The sequence below is a fragment of the Haemorhous mexicanus genome, chromosome 3 (assembly GCF_027477595.1).
Source record: "Haemorhous mexicanus isolate bHaeMex1 chromosome 3, bHaeMex1.pri, whole genome shotgun sequence".
Taxonomy (NCBI): domain Eukaryota; kingdom Metazoa; phylum Chordata; class Aves; order Passeriformes; family Fringillidae; genus Haemorhous; species Haemorhous mexicanus.
The window spans coordinates 52,743,526-52,758,312 of NC_082343.1; the positions used below are offsets into that span (position 1 = coordinate 52,743,526).

The 14,787-nt window shown below is 40.0% G+C and overlaps 1 protein-coding gene across 4 annotated transcripts in view; it reads left to right on the top strand.

The window, feature by feature from the left end:
* Nucleotides 1-14,787, top strand: part of ARFGEF3 (ARFGEF family member 3) — a 110,137-nt gene that overhangs the window by 64,936 nt on the left and 30,414 nt on the right. For all 4 annotated transcript variants that reach the window (XM_059841813.1, XM_059841812.1, XM_059841815.1 and 1 more), the window contains 2 exons: nucleotides 1,690-1,793; nucleotides 3,173-3,317. In XM_059841813.1, coding sequence (XP_059697796.1) covers nucleotides 1,690-1,793; nucleotides 3,173-3,317 — 249 coding nt within the window. The remainder of the gene's footprint in view (nucleotides 1-1,689; nucleotides 1,794-3,172; nucleotides 3,318-14,787) is intronic.

Here is a 14,787-nt window from a genome sequence, read left to right on the forward strand (position 1 = left end):
GAACAAAGGCAAATGCTGCTGGGTCATTCTGCCCCCATGCTGGTGATCCGTGGCTTGCCTTGATCATTAGAATTCAACACTTTTCACTGAACTGTGACAATGTTGGAGGTTTTTTGTGGATGTAAATTATAGAACTTCTAAGTAGTGATAAAATGGAGCTTTTGGTTTCTATGTGAATATTAATTCACAGAGATGGTTGGAAATAAACCAATTAGACTTACAATCTAGGTCTGTGAGCAACTCTTTTGATTTAAATGAAGCACCTAGCTGCAGAAAATCTACTCTTTAATGTTACTCTTGTCTAATTGACCTATTTCCTATTTCACCATTGATTTAAATGGGGGAAGAATTCACCTTGTGATGTAATTGTAATTGTAGTTATTACTACAAAAGAGAAATAAACTTACATGCCCAGTACCAATAGAGGGAACTCATGTTTTTTCTGGAGAGCTTAAAAGCCTGTCTTATATTTCTTTACGTTTCTTGCTTTCATAAGATAATTTTGACCCATTGTGGTCACATATCAAAAAGCCAGGGTTTTTTTTTTTATTAAAGGTAATAGGACTATGGGAAACATCAGCAAATACAATGCTATACTATGTGCATTTTATTGTAAAACTAAAGGATTCAAACTTCATTGGCTGTCTTGGCTGATCTCAGTAGTAGACAAAACTTTAAAATACATTATGGAGGGAATAGTTAAGAGCATAGAAAAAGCAAACAATTATAGTGAAAGGAGAACAAAGTAGGGTCTAATAAAAAAAATTATATTTATCTTGTGCTCTTTATGAGAGGAATAACTTTTTAAGGCAAGAAAATGTTAATGACGATAGGCATTTAGTCACACTTCAGGTTTGGCACTGAAGGAGAAGTAGTTGGCTAAACTGGAAAAATGGTTTTGAGCCAAATATTCTAGGGTGGACAGGACTTTAGCTGAGATGAGACAGGCAGACTGGCAGACAGAGAAAATGATGGAGTGAATGGAGTTACCCAGAGAAGAGCTCTGCAGCAGGATGCCTTGAAACTGCTCTACTTATTGAATTCTGTTAGTGAAGCTGGCCTGAGAGGAGCAGTCAGCCGATGGAAGTTAGGAATACCAGCAACAGAGGCACTAGAACCTGAGGATATGTGTCATACAGTTGAAGGGTATGTGTCATACAGACATACTGTGAGACCTTGATGGCTGCATTAGACAGCAGAAGGAAGTGTAGTATACAAAACATAAATGATGGATTTAAGCAGTAAATAAACTAATAGGAAGAACTTGTGGTAGAAGAATTTTCCCGGGCAGTGGGGTGCAAATGAATAGAAAAAAATACTGCAGTAATTGAACAATGCTGAATATGAGTAATTAATTCCTATACCCATGGAAGAAAGTGGAATGGAGTCAGTATGACAGATAATACAATATATGATTATTAGAACTCACAAAGACTCTGCTAAAGAGATATTAAATAGGCATATGTTTATTAAAGCATTTATTAGTATAAAAATTTGTGTACAAACTATGACCAGTATTCCTTTATTGTTTGTGTGGGGGTCACCTGGTTGTCATCTAAGAAGATCAAACAAAGGATGCTTTCTGGATTCTGTTCAAATATTTGGGTGTAACTGAATGAGAAAAGAATATAAATGCTCTGTTTATCGCTTTTCTTCTGTCCTTCCCAATGCTGCCTTTCCTGTCCCCAGGGGAAGTAGATTGTAAGGAGATGGGTGACTGTGTGCCAGGATCAGGATCTGCATCTACAGACTTGTGCCTTCCCGCGCTTGATTACCTCAGGAGATGTTCTCAGGTATGATAAACAATCTTACACAGGCACTGACCTGGCCTGGAGAATAATTCTTACCTGCAGGCTTTGCATCAGTCATTGGATGCTTTGCATGAGCCCAGCAGAGTCTGTGGTGACCCTGATGGTAATACCCTGCCAAATGGGCACTGGTAATCTGAGGGAATATCATACCTTCCAGGCCAGTCAGCAGTGGGAAATCTGAGGAGGTAAAAACACTCAGAGCCAGGGAACAAGTGAGGAAATATGCATGTTCAAAACATTGTAGTAACATAATTCAAAGCTAAATTCATTCTTATTTAAACAGTTACCATAAACAGTGTTGTGAATGAAAGACAAAAAAGAAAACAAAAACAAAACAAGAAGTTGAGAATTCTTTTATTTTAAATACAATAGGTTGCACCCTCTGGAATGCAGAAGCAGCTTATTTGTACCATGCAGACATATCTGAAGCTCAGGTCAAATCTCTAATAATTAGAATGCTGGCATGTTTCATCTAATCTTCTTGTATACAGCATATATTATTATCCACAGTTACCTGGACAATTTTTGTCTGATTTTGTAATGTTATTTGTATTTCTGTAGCATCTGCAGGTTTTTTTGTTGGACTCAGGCCATGTTTTTCTGAGTACAATACAAAAGCACAACAAAGGATTCTATCATTGCTGAAAGTACTTAATATCTAAATTCAGAGATAATGGGTGGATTCAGTATGCAGACTGAGAAAAGAAGGGAAGAATAAGGCAACTCAGAATAATAAACAGCAGACATGCCAAACTCAACTTGCTATCTTGTTAATCTAAAAACATTAGTAAATATCTGTGTATATATCTAATGTATGTTCTGTCTATACACTATTTGTACCACATTGCTATTCCTCATCCTTACAAACTCCAGTTCACAGTGAGGGGGAAATATTTTCTCCTCTTTAAAAGAAGCAGCCATTTATATCTTGTTACACCTTTTAACTTGACAGCAAAAGTAGAACAGGAATGACAGAAAAAAAGTCTTGTCTGTATATTGCAAGTACATTATTTACTTAGAAAGACCTGATTAAATGCTGGTAGTATCCCTGCAATAGTACGGCCAACAGAGCTTTGCAGGCCATAGAAACAATCAGGGAATTGTAGCCTTTGCCCTTCACAGATGAGAAGAGAGCATACTCCCATCTCAGCAATGTGTTATTTAAATTGCTGCTCTCCCTCTCTTTACCCGCAACTTTTTACTTTACTTCAGTGAACTGAAGACTTCTGGCCTCTAATTGTGTTTGCATACCTTTTATTTTCTTTCACAAACCTGTGTTTTATGTGATTGCTTTTACAAACTTTCCCATGGATATTTATCTCCTCTTTTTTTCTCTCTCCCCTCTTCTCCACCCTTCCAAGTTGTTAGCCAAAATCTACAAAATGCCCTTGAAACCCATCTTCCTCAGTGGTCGGCTGGTTAACTTGCCCCGAAGAGCACAGGAACAGTCAGCCAGCAGTGAGGATGGGATTGAGTGCATCCTTTCTGACTTTGATGATGACACTGGTAAGTGCATTGAAAGTAGTAAATTCAGAACTAATCAGTTGTTTCTTCTACGTGTTGCTGCAAGTTTTGCCAACTGCTGAAAGCAAGAAGGAGGGAAAACTTCATAGTTTATTGTTTCCTTGCTGTCCACACACATCCATGTGTGCACACGGAGCTTGGAAGTTCTGGTCCTGTCACCTTCTTTATGTAAAAGTTACAATTCATATATAAGAAAAATACAACCCCTCTCTTAGGGTAAGATAACGATATTTTGATTAACAATTATTTTGATTATCCTGAAATTTGTAATACAACAATTGTGTATTTCTGAGAGCTAGCACAAAACTATTTTCTAGACCACAGCTGAAGTAAAGGAGTGAAAATCTTTTAGAGTTGGTATTGGCAGGCCTGCCTTTAACAGAAAAAAAATACCAGTATTGAGTTACAGTCTACAAAGATAAAGAATAATTGTTTAAATCTTTCCAAACTTAGGCCCTGTGGTCTGTTGAAATAAACAGTGAATTTCTGAAGTCCATAAAAAGCACAATGACCTCCAGAAAAAATAAGCACACTTGTCTCCTGATTATTTGTATGTAGACTAATTGGCTGTTGGATGAACTAGAATGTACAGAGCCAAGCAGTAGAGGAATGCAGCCTTATGGCTTTTGGGTTCACAGCAGTACAGCTGATGCACATACAGAAGACTCTTCAACTAATTAAAGTTGAAAACTGGCATGTTTATTCAGCACACTGGGCACACTGGGAGGTTGTCCTCCAATGACATGTGTGAATTTCCAAAACTGTAGCTTCTCCATATATCTACAAAAGCTCTACATATTCATAAAGACACCCAGACACCTATACGTATGCATCACCTGCCCCCGCTTGGTATTACAATGAGCTGAATGTTCATTACGGCTGCGCAGTCATCTTCTTTAATTGGGTCAGTGGGCTTTGAAATGGGTCAGTGGGCTTCTGAAGATGAAGTAAGAAGTCTTCCTCATGGTAAACTGTTCACCTTTATCTGGTTGCCAGGACTTTGTGACCTCTTGGGCATGGCCCAAACTCCCTCTCCTGGGCCCAATCATTGTTAGAAGCCAGGTATATTTATGGCTCCTACCCTTTTACAATACTTCATATGTTGCCTGTCATTTCTAAAAATACATCCAAGTCAAATACATGATATATTGTCTTTGCTTCAATTATCCCCATCTGGTATATATTTACTCTTTTCCTAATCTTCTTGTTAAGCCCTGAATCAAAATATATGGCCTTGATCTTACTAGCTACATTTCTAACTTTACCCCTTGATTCATTCCCCTGTTTCTCTGCAAAGTTAGTAAATTCTTTTACTAATATACAGATTCTTCTGCATCTAACCAAGTCTTGTGATAAGAATCTCTTAAAACCATGCCATATGTTTTTGTTAATTAAAGCAAGGTTGGCACTTATCGTAGCATCCTCAAATTCTAAACAAGCATTAGAACAGACAAAATCAAACTTATGATAACTAAAATCAATAAATCAATAATTGGTGAACTAAAGCATTAAGTATACCCATTGGTTTTGGTGACCATCCAAAAAGTACATCCCACTAATGGTGAGACATATCTTCCTCTAACCTTTTAAAGACTCTCAGTATGGTGTCTGTGTCATGATGTATTGTAATTCAGGTCTTCTTTCCCATAATTTTAATTTCTTCAAGAATTTCCTTTAGATCCTCATGTTTCAATTACTGTTTGACTAAAGTTAAATTCATTCCTATAGGCACAGGTGATATTTCTTGCATAATAGTCAAATTTGCCTTTAGATACTGATGTGATACAGAAGGTGCCTGATAGGAGAGATCACATCCTTCAATTTTGGCAAAGTTACAAATGCACAGATTAAATTGTGTTTCACTTATGGTGAGCTTGTCTACCTCTATAGTGGAACATGCTGTTCTGAGGCATGCACAACCTAAAATATACACACAAGCAGGGTTGTCTGGTTGACTGAATGAACCTCAAAGTGACAAATGCTTTGTTCTGTATCCTGACAAGTATCTTGATCATTATTCATATTTCCTTCACATATAAATCCTAATTGTCTTCTTGTGGCACATGACTCTCTATTAACAGTCTGCCAGTTCCCTTCAACTTTCTGTGTCCGTGTTCTTTGTTCAGAAGTATACAGTACAGTTCCGTCATGATTCTACCTTAAAGTGACTATTGGGTATATTAAATCCACTAATAATGATGCATTATGTATAATGCATCATTACAAATCAAAAGCAGTACTACACTTGTGACAGGATCATAGGTAAAATTGACCAAAACCCACCAAGATTGAAGTTCTCTTTCTAAGTCAGAAGAATTATCCCAAACAATTTTGCAGATCTCAGCAGGAAAGGTGCCTTCTCCACTTTCCTTAATAACTGAGGCAGCCACTGATTGCATCCACAATTGTGCTTGTACACACCTAAGAGCTAAAGAAATATTCTCAGTAGCTGTACCCAAGGGTTTGATTATAAATTCATGGTCCCATTCTTCTATATTTTCCCATTCTGGTAATATCTTGGACACTTTCCACTGGGTGGTACCTAAAGCTAATAAAGGAGATTGTAAAGGCTGTTGTAACTTAATTGTGTCACTACCAGCTGCAGTTAATTTGTTCATTAATACCTCTGAATCCATTGTATTCAAAACCCCCAGTCCTGTTCTTAATAATCCAGTCAAATCTCTTTTTCGTCTGAGCGTATATGGTATACGCTTCTGTAACCAAGTGGTCTCATCCATAAAAGAGGTCTTAAGAAATGGGGTACACTCCAGTTTAATGGCAGAAGCATTTACCTGCATTGCCATTTCTGTTCGCTTCAGGGACCATTCTGGATTAAGCAGTAACCTTTGGATTCCAGGCTTTTTAATAGCATATAGTCAAATTTTGGTAATTATAGGTCAAATTGTCTCTTTTAGGATATAGGTGAGTGTAGTCTGAGTATGGGCAGTCTGTCTTGGTAGAGGCTAATTGGTTGTTCTGGTTCTAATTTTATGCTTCCAAGGAACAACACAGACTTGAGTTATATTATAGTCAATTCTGTGGTTCTTGTCTGCACATCCTTCTATTTTGAGTCTGAATTCAGGACAGTTGCTTAAGCATTTGTCACAACATTCAGGGCTAATCCGGATGAGTTCCATTGGTTCTTGGTAGAATTCATGGAACCCATCCTGAACAAACGCATATTCACATCCCCAGACATTTCTCCCTTCCCAAACAGAGGCATTTGTGACTCTCAGCATTTTTGACAGAGACTTACGGGAGTAAAAGTCATAAGCTTTTCCTCGACAAGTGTATATACCAGTTGCATTGTACACACGTGGTATTGCATTAACTTCAGTTGTGGTCATAGCTGTGATCATGAAGGCCACAAATTTCCAAATTGTACTTGCCATTCTTTGAAACAAAGTTATCATAAATACAAACTAGATTAACATTTCTTCTTACAATGTACTTAATTTCCCTTGTAAGCTTTAATTTCAGTTCATTATCACCTGGTGTAACTTTCCAAACACCTTCTGGATCCTTTTTCACTCACGTAAGGTGGATCCAGGTGTTCTGTTCCTTGACCTTGATTGCAGTAAAAGTGGTAAAAAGCACTTGGAATGGTCCTTCCACTGTGACTCCAGAGTTTTCTCTGCAAAAGATTTGACATATACATAATCTTCAGTCTGTATGTCATGTACTAGTCCATCTAATTCCCTGCTCCAAATCCCAGCCACATGCTTCTCAATTTCTCTGAGTTATTTGTTTAGGGCCATCATGTAGCGGTGTAGGGTTTCTTCCCCTGCTTGGGTTGATGTTCCCTCTTGTACCCTCCCCCATGGTCTTCCATATAATATCTCAAAAGGACTTAATTTTTCTTTTGTCCTTGGTTTAGTCTGGATTTGCAGTAATGCTAATGGGAGAGCCTGGGGCCAAGGTGATTTTGCTTCTTGCGATAGCCTTATAATTTGTTGCTTGATTAAATTATTTCTTTTTTCCACTTGGCCACTTGACTGGGGATGATATGGATTATGAAGTTCCCAGTCTATGCCCAACTGGCGGCTAATTTGCTGTACAATTTTTGAAATTAAGTGTGGCCCTCTATCTGAAGATATTGTGGCTGGGATTCCAAAAGCATGGTATTATCTCTTGTAACAGTACTTTAGTTACCTCTTGTACCTTGACAATTCTGGTAGTAAAGGCTTCCAGCCATTCCAAAAAGGTATCTGTCAATACCAATAAATATCAATATCCCCTTTCCTGGGAAGTTCTGAAAAATCAGTTTGCCACTGTTGCCTAGACCCATAGCCTCTTCCAATTTGTCCAAGTTTTGATTTGGGAATATTTTTGGGTTAGTTTGGAGGCAAAAGACTACATTATCAGGTCACTTGAATAACTGTACGTTGTAAATTTCTGGCTACAATCCTATCTTTTAAATAATTAAACAAAGTGTCTATTCCCCAGTGGGGTTTCTGATGCTCCTCTTATAATAGTGACCATAACAAATAGGAGGGGACTACAAGTTTTCCTTTCTCTTTTTGTATAATGGCCCATCTTTCCTGATTGTATTTCCCATTCTCAGTCTCAATAAGTCTCTTGTCCTTGTTTTACTTTGGCTCACCTTCTAGGGAAATTTGTCCATCTGGAATTAAAGTTGCTTCAATGGATACATCACCTTTAGCTGCTTCTTTTGCCTCTCTACCCACCAGCTCATTTCCTTCTTCCCATTCAGAGCTCACTTTCTGGTGTGCCTTGATATGCCTGATAGCTACCTTCGCAGGTAGCTGGACTGCATCTAACGATTTTACAGTTTCCTGTGCATGTTTAATATTTTTCCCCTGTGAATTCAATAGTCCTCTTTCTTTCCAAATAGTTCCATGTGCATGTACAACCCCAAATACATATCTTGAATCTGTATAGATGTTGACTTCTTTTCTCTTTGCCAATTCTAAGGCACAGATCAAGGCAGTTATTTCAGCTTTTTGTGCAGAGGTGTTCATTGGTAGCGGTCCAGACTCTGTTACCTCTCTGCAGATGGTAACTGCATACCCAGCATGCCTTTTTTTACTCATGACATAACTGCTTCCATCAGTAAACCAAGTCTCAGTGTCTTCAAGAGCAGTGTCCTTTAGATCCAGGTGACTGGAGTAGGTGGCTTCAATAGTCTCCAGGCAGTCATGGATCACTGGTTTTCCTGCATTCCCACTGAGAAAGGAAGCTGGGTTCACAAGGTTAGTGACCAAAATCTCAACATCGTCTTGCCTCTACCATTATGGCTTGATATTTCAGGAACCTCTGTGGGGAGAGCCAATGTCCCCTCTTTACTTCCAGTACTGCAGACACTGTGTGGGACACTAGCACAGTCATCTTCTGGCCCAGGGTGAATTTGCATGCTTCCTGGATGTTCAGTACCACTGCAGCAACAGCTCTGAGACACTCTGTCCATCCCTTAGCTGCCGCATCCAATTGCTTGGAAAAGTAGGCAGCTGCCCTCTGATACAGGCCTAAGTCCTGTGCTAGTATTCCCAGGGCAATCCCCTGCTTCTCATGAGAAAATACAAAAAATGGTTTACTCATATCTGGAAGTCCTAAAGCTGGGGTTGATATGAAGGCCTTCTTTAATTGGTTGAAGGCTCAAGTGGCTTCTTCTGTCCATTGAAGATCTCAGTTCCTTTCTGTGATTAGGGCATACAGGGGTTTAACCAACAGTCCATAATTGTAAATCCACAATCTGCACCACCCCATCATTCCCAAGAAGGCTAGTTCCTTTATTGTTTGGGCTTTTGGAGTCTGACATATTGCCTCTTTACGGTCTTGCTCTAGAGTCCTTTGTTCAGCCCTGAGCTCGTAGCCCAGACAGATACTGTTTGTCTCACCATCTGAGCCCTCTTCTGAGATACTTGATACCCTTGTAAATCTAAAAAGTTCAGGAGGCTTGCTGCCCACTCTAGCATGCCTCTTGGGTTTGAGTAGCTATCAGTAGGTCATCTACATACTGCAACAGCCGTCCTTCTTCTGATGGGGCTTCCCAGGATTCCAGATTTCTTGCAAGTTGTTCTCCGAATATCATGGCACTGTTTTTGAAACCTTGGGGCAAAACTGTGTATGTGAGCTGAGTCTTACGACCACTTCTGGGATTCTCCCACTCAAAGGCAAGAATTTTCTGCCTGGCTTCATGGAGAGGGAGGCAAAAGAAAGCATCTTCCAAATCTAAAACAGTAAACTAAGTTAGTTCAAGTGTTAAACATGTTAGCAAGGTATATGGATTAGCCACCACTGGGGGTAGATCCTCTGTTGTTTTATTAACAGCCTGTAAGTCGATATGACCCATCAGGCTTTTTAACAGGCAAGATAGGAGTATTAAAGTCAGAATAAAGTCAGATTGACACTACTTCAGTAGCCCTAACTGCAAAAAAATCTCAGTCACTGGGCTAACTCCCTCCCTGTCTTCCTTTCTCAAGGGATACTGTTTGACCCTAACTGGTTGCTTTCCTTTTTTGAGCCTGACCTGCACAGGTTCCTTGCCCTTCCTGATTTCCTAGAAGCCCATATCCCAGGAAATACCTGATCCATTATTTTCTTGCTAACCTTTTCTTCATCTTCAGGAATGGTCTTATTAGTTGTTTCATTAATTGTAATATTAAACTCAACATTTCTATATATTGTTGATCTTTAACCTCCAAAGTAACCTCCCCATTTTTAAGTATGATTTTTATTTCTAGCTGCTCTAACAAATCCCTACCCAACAGTGCCTTTGGAGTGTTGGGCATATACAAAAATCTGTGAATTCCCTCTTGCTTTCCAACTTCATATTTTAATGGTTTGCAAAAATATGGTTTTTCAGATTGGCCAGTTGCCCCCTTTATCATTACATAATTGTCTATTATAGGCATTAAAGCTTTATTTAACATCAAATATGTTGCTTCCATGTCTACCAAAATCTCCATTTTCTTTCCTTTATTCCCTAGCTTGATTTTAACTAGAGGGTCCACTAAGGTGAGACCCTCTGGTCCCCCTCAGTCTGCTTTGACCTGCACAACCACCCCATCTCTTCTGGGTTTTCCTCTTCTTTGCTCACTGCCTTCTCTCCATTTCGGACATTGGTTTTTCCAGTGACAAATTTTCCTGCAAAATGCACATTGATCTTTCCCAAGCCAAGGCGGACCTTGTTTTGGTGGTCCTTGCCCACGTCTCCCTTTTCCTCCTTCTCTCACTACTTCTACTAGTTTTCCCATCCCTTGTTTGTATCCTTCCTCGCCATTGCTAAAAACCCTCCATGCCTCTTCTAATAAGTTTTCTAAATTTCACCCCATTGACCCCCAGATGATCTGAAGCTCATGCCTAATGTCTCCTGTGGACTGTCTCAAACACAAATTTGCTAACTGTTGTATCCCATCCTGAGAATCAGGATCTAAAGATGTATAATGATGCATTGCCTTATGCAAGTGATCTAAAAATTCAGAAAGACTTTCAGAAGGACCATGTCTCACTTTCTATAGGGCAAGCCAGTTTATGGTTTTAGAGATTGCCCTCTCCATTCCTTTTATTATAAGGTCCCATAATGTTCCAATTTTGCCAAATCTTCTGGTATATTTGGATCCCATCATGGATCCTGGAGGGGAAAAAATTCCTTAACACCAAGTTGTGCTGCTCTACAAGCATCCTCTATTAAATTCCCTGCTGTTTTCAAAATTACCTGCTTCTCTGTCTCAGTCAAAGCATCTAACAGTAATTGAATGTCAGCCCAATCTGGGTTGTGTTGTTTCATCATATATTTTAATCGTTTAGCAGTGCCTATCGGATCGCTCTGGTAGTTCTTGGCAAGCCTTTCCCGTGCCTCTAAACCAGTAGTAGAAAATGGGATTTTAACTAACATCTTCCTTCCTTCAGGTCCTACTGCTGCCCATAAAGGTGCTTGTATTATTTCTTTTGTTTGTTTTTGGGTCCAGGATGCTATGGGACCATTTGGGGAGGGCTCCTCATCTTCACTGTCACTATTAGGTAGTGGAGGATATAACGCTAGGGATGGTTTATGTGATTCAATAATAAGTGGAGGAGCAGAGAGCTCAGCTTGTTTCTTTAATGCTTCCTTTACTTGCTTCCTAGTCTGAGATGCTATGGGGCAATGTGGGGAAGAAGAAACTGGAGTTGGAATTAGGGTTGCCAGTCCTTCTAAGTCTGCATCCTCTCCTGATGTCTCTTGTCTTTTTTACGGAGGTTTTTAGGGGGAGGCCTAAACAAGTCAGCTAATTACTGTTCTTGTGCCTCCTTATGATAAACCTTGTCAGGATAGTACAACGTTAATTTGTTGAACAAGTACTGCAACATCATTTGGGTTTTCCTCTATTTCCTCTATTTCTTCTCAAGGGCCAATACCAGGGGATCAGAGGGAAATTTAATTCTACAATCTCTCTGCCACTGGGGATGATTCCGGAGAGTAAAGAACATATCAGCATATGTTACTTCCTACCATTTCTGTTCCCTTTGCAGCTGATATTATTAAAAATAATATCAGCTGCAATAAAGTGTCATAGTCTAAGGTTCCAGCAGTGGCCATCTAACAACTCCTTCTAGCCTATAAAGTGGCCACCATTGTTTACAAAATGGAATTAAATTCCTTTTATTTTCAGTTCCTCCATAGCCCACCAATTCTTTCCAGTGTGCCAAAATACAACCCATGGGACTAGCCTTAGAAATTTCTTTACTCTGGTTAGTTCCCATTTTTCTTTTCCCAGCGCTTCTTTACTTTATTCCAACTCTTTGCCTTAATTTGAAAGTCCGGGTTATAAAAATAGGCAGAGCACATTCAGCTGAAATTACTCCTGCTGGCTTCCCTAAATTACCTGAAACCCCCTTCTCCAATGATTCAAACAGCCCTGTTACTTCCGTGGCCCTCACGATCAGTTGCCAATGAAATCTTTATAGCTCTCTGAGTGGCCTTTCTCCTCAGAATAACACAAATGACAAAGTGACTCTCTTGATATCCTCCACCTCAATGTCTGTCTGTACCACAGCTCTTCACACTGAATACAGGAGAAACAAACCCAGAGTTCACAAGGGCAGCCTTTCGGACAAGCAACCTATACCAAACGCTCTCCTCTGATTTCTATTTCTAGTCATAGGACACCTCAACTACTTAGTTCTCACTTGCTATACCTAAACTTTGCTTCACAAAATCTCAGAGTCTTTTCCCAGTTTTCTTCCCACACAACCCAATCTTCAGGTACTAAGTGTGACCTCAGACACACCAACTTTAAAATTTCTGGTTCAAAATCAGCTTGATTAAGGCGTTGTTTCCACTGACACAGGGCACACTCACTTTGCTGCCTTGCAGAATAACAATAATATCATCCTGCACAAATATTACATTGCAAAAACACCCACGCACAATGCCAACCTCTAAATGAACCAGGGGCTGCAGAGAAACGTCTGCAGAGGCAATCTATTCCAAGTATCCCTTCATGAAGTTCTAAACTCTCTACCGTAGGAAATTCCCAATCAAAAGATACTAAATGGCCCCCAGAAGTCTTATATAATCCTTGTAGGCAAACCCATTTGTTTCTTCTATCTATTCCAAGATTCACTGGAGTAAGAAATTCCCATGGATCAAGCCTGAACCACTGTGTGAGAGGGATTCCTTTAATTCTCCTAGCCACGGTTAAAACAGACAGCCTACGTGTATACACACTTCACTGTGCACACTCACCACACCTCCCCTTTTCCCTTCTCAGGGGGAAAATGTACCAAAACTGCACACAAATCTCAAAACCACACCAGCACTCGACACAGGCTTCCCTAGCCTTTGGTCTCAATTTACCTTTTGCCCATAAATTGTCCTTGTCTGCCCCTTGGCAGAAATAATAGCAGCCTTCTACACAAATCCCACGCTGTAATTAATCTTACACAACATATTGCTCTCACTACAGGCAGGAATTCCACAAACACAACCCCGTATCAGATATCAGAACTAAACCATGGGAGTTGTCCTCCCAACTCATTTTGCACTGTTCCAAATCTTCTTCAGAAATATCTAAATTCTCAGGACGACCTTTTCCACAGACTAAATTCACTATCTGACATTCAGTGTGTGCTCCCTCCCAGGTATAGTACTATGGGAATTCTGATTCTGGGAAATATCTGGAGCACACAGGTCTCCACCTGTAAGATATACAATGCCACCTTCTACTGCACCTCTTGCAATGAAGAAGGACCCAAACTGAGTGCCACCCAGGTACCCAATAGAAAATTGTCAGATTACACAAAAAGCAAGGAGTTACTCCCAGTGTTCTCTACCTCCACAGATTTTTGAGATTGTCCTCAGCTGAGGGTAGCTCCCAATCAAAAGCTAAATAAATTTGTTTGGCTTGAGTATCTTCCCCCTAAAAACACCCTTCCTGTCTTTCTATCCTGTGATTTATAACAGCCCAGTCTCCCCCTATAGCAAAGAACTCATCTGGTTCAAGCCCAAGTTACTTTAAGAGTCCCTCTCTAGACAGTTGAGCCCTTGCAGCTAGAGCCCAGGCTTTGCCAGCCACCTCTAACAATTTAGTAAAAATAAACAAACATCACAGTAATACGAAAACCAAAACACCAACTAAAAAAACAACTAGTTGCAAGTATAACTTTCGACATAAGATAGCAGTGTTGTATTCTTAGATATGAACCAAAGAGTTACCAGCTCTTTATACCTTCTGATACAAGATGGTATTATTACCTCAAAAATGCACAATATCCCTCAAAAACAGTGACAACTACGATTTCCAATAACAAGAATCAAAGCTCACATATTTCATCAAACACACACACACCCACAGAGTCAAAAATAGCAGTAAATAAAAGAATAGCAGCAATACACAGGAATTTGCCCAGTCCACCCCCAGAACTGCTACTGGATCCCCTCAACATGGCAAATTACTCTTTAGCCAGCAACCAAACCTTTCAATGCTTGCAAGCAAACCTATGGGCTTATGTTGCACACAGGGCCTCCCCTGTGACTTACCAGCTGCCCCCTCAGCCACAAATATGTACAGCTTAGAGAGTAATTTCTATAATCATGAACATACCCTCTGTCCGTAATGCCAGCAGTCTTGTCTGTCCCCTCAAGGAGCAGATGGGGAGCAGAGGTCTCTCCAGGAATATCCCAGTGGCACCTAAAGGCATCCACAGCCCGGCCTGGTCTCGCAGTAAGCAGAGGAGTCCTGCCGCAGTTGCCAAAATGATGCGCAGACAGAAGACTCTTCAACTAATTAAAGTTGAAAACTGGCATGTTGATTCAGCATGCTGGGCACACTGGGAGGTTGTCCTCCAAAGATGTGCAAATTTCCAAAACTGTAGCTTCTCCATATATCTACAGAAGCTCTACATATTCATAAAGACACCCAGACACCTATACATATGCATCACCTGCCCCCGCTTGGTATTACAATGAGCTGAATGTTCATTACGGCTGCGCAGTCATCTTCTTTAATTG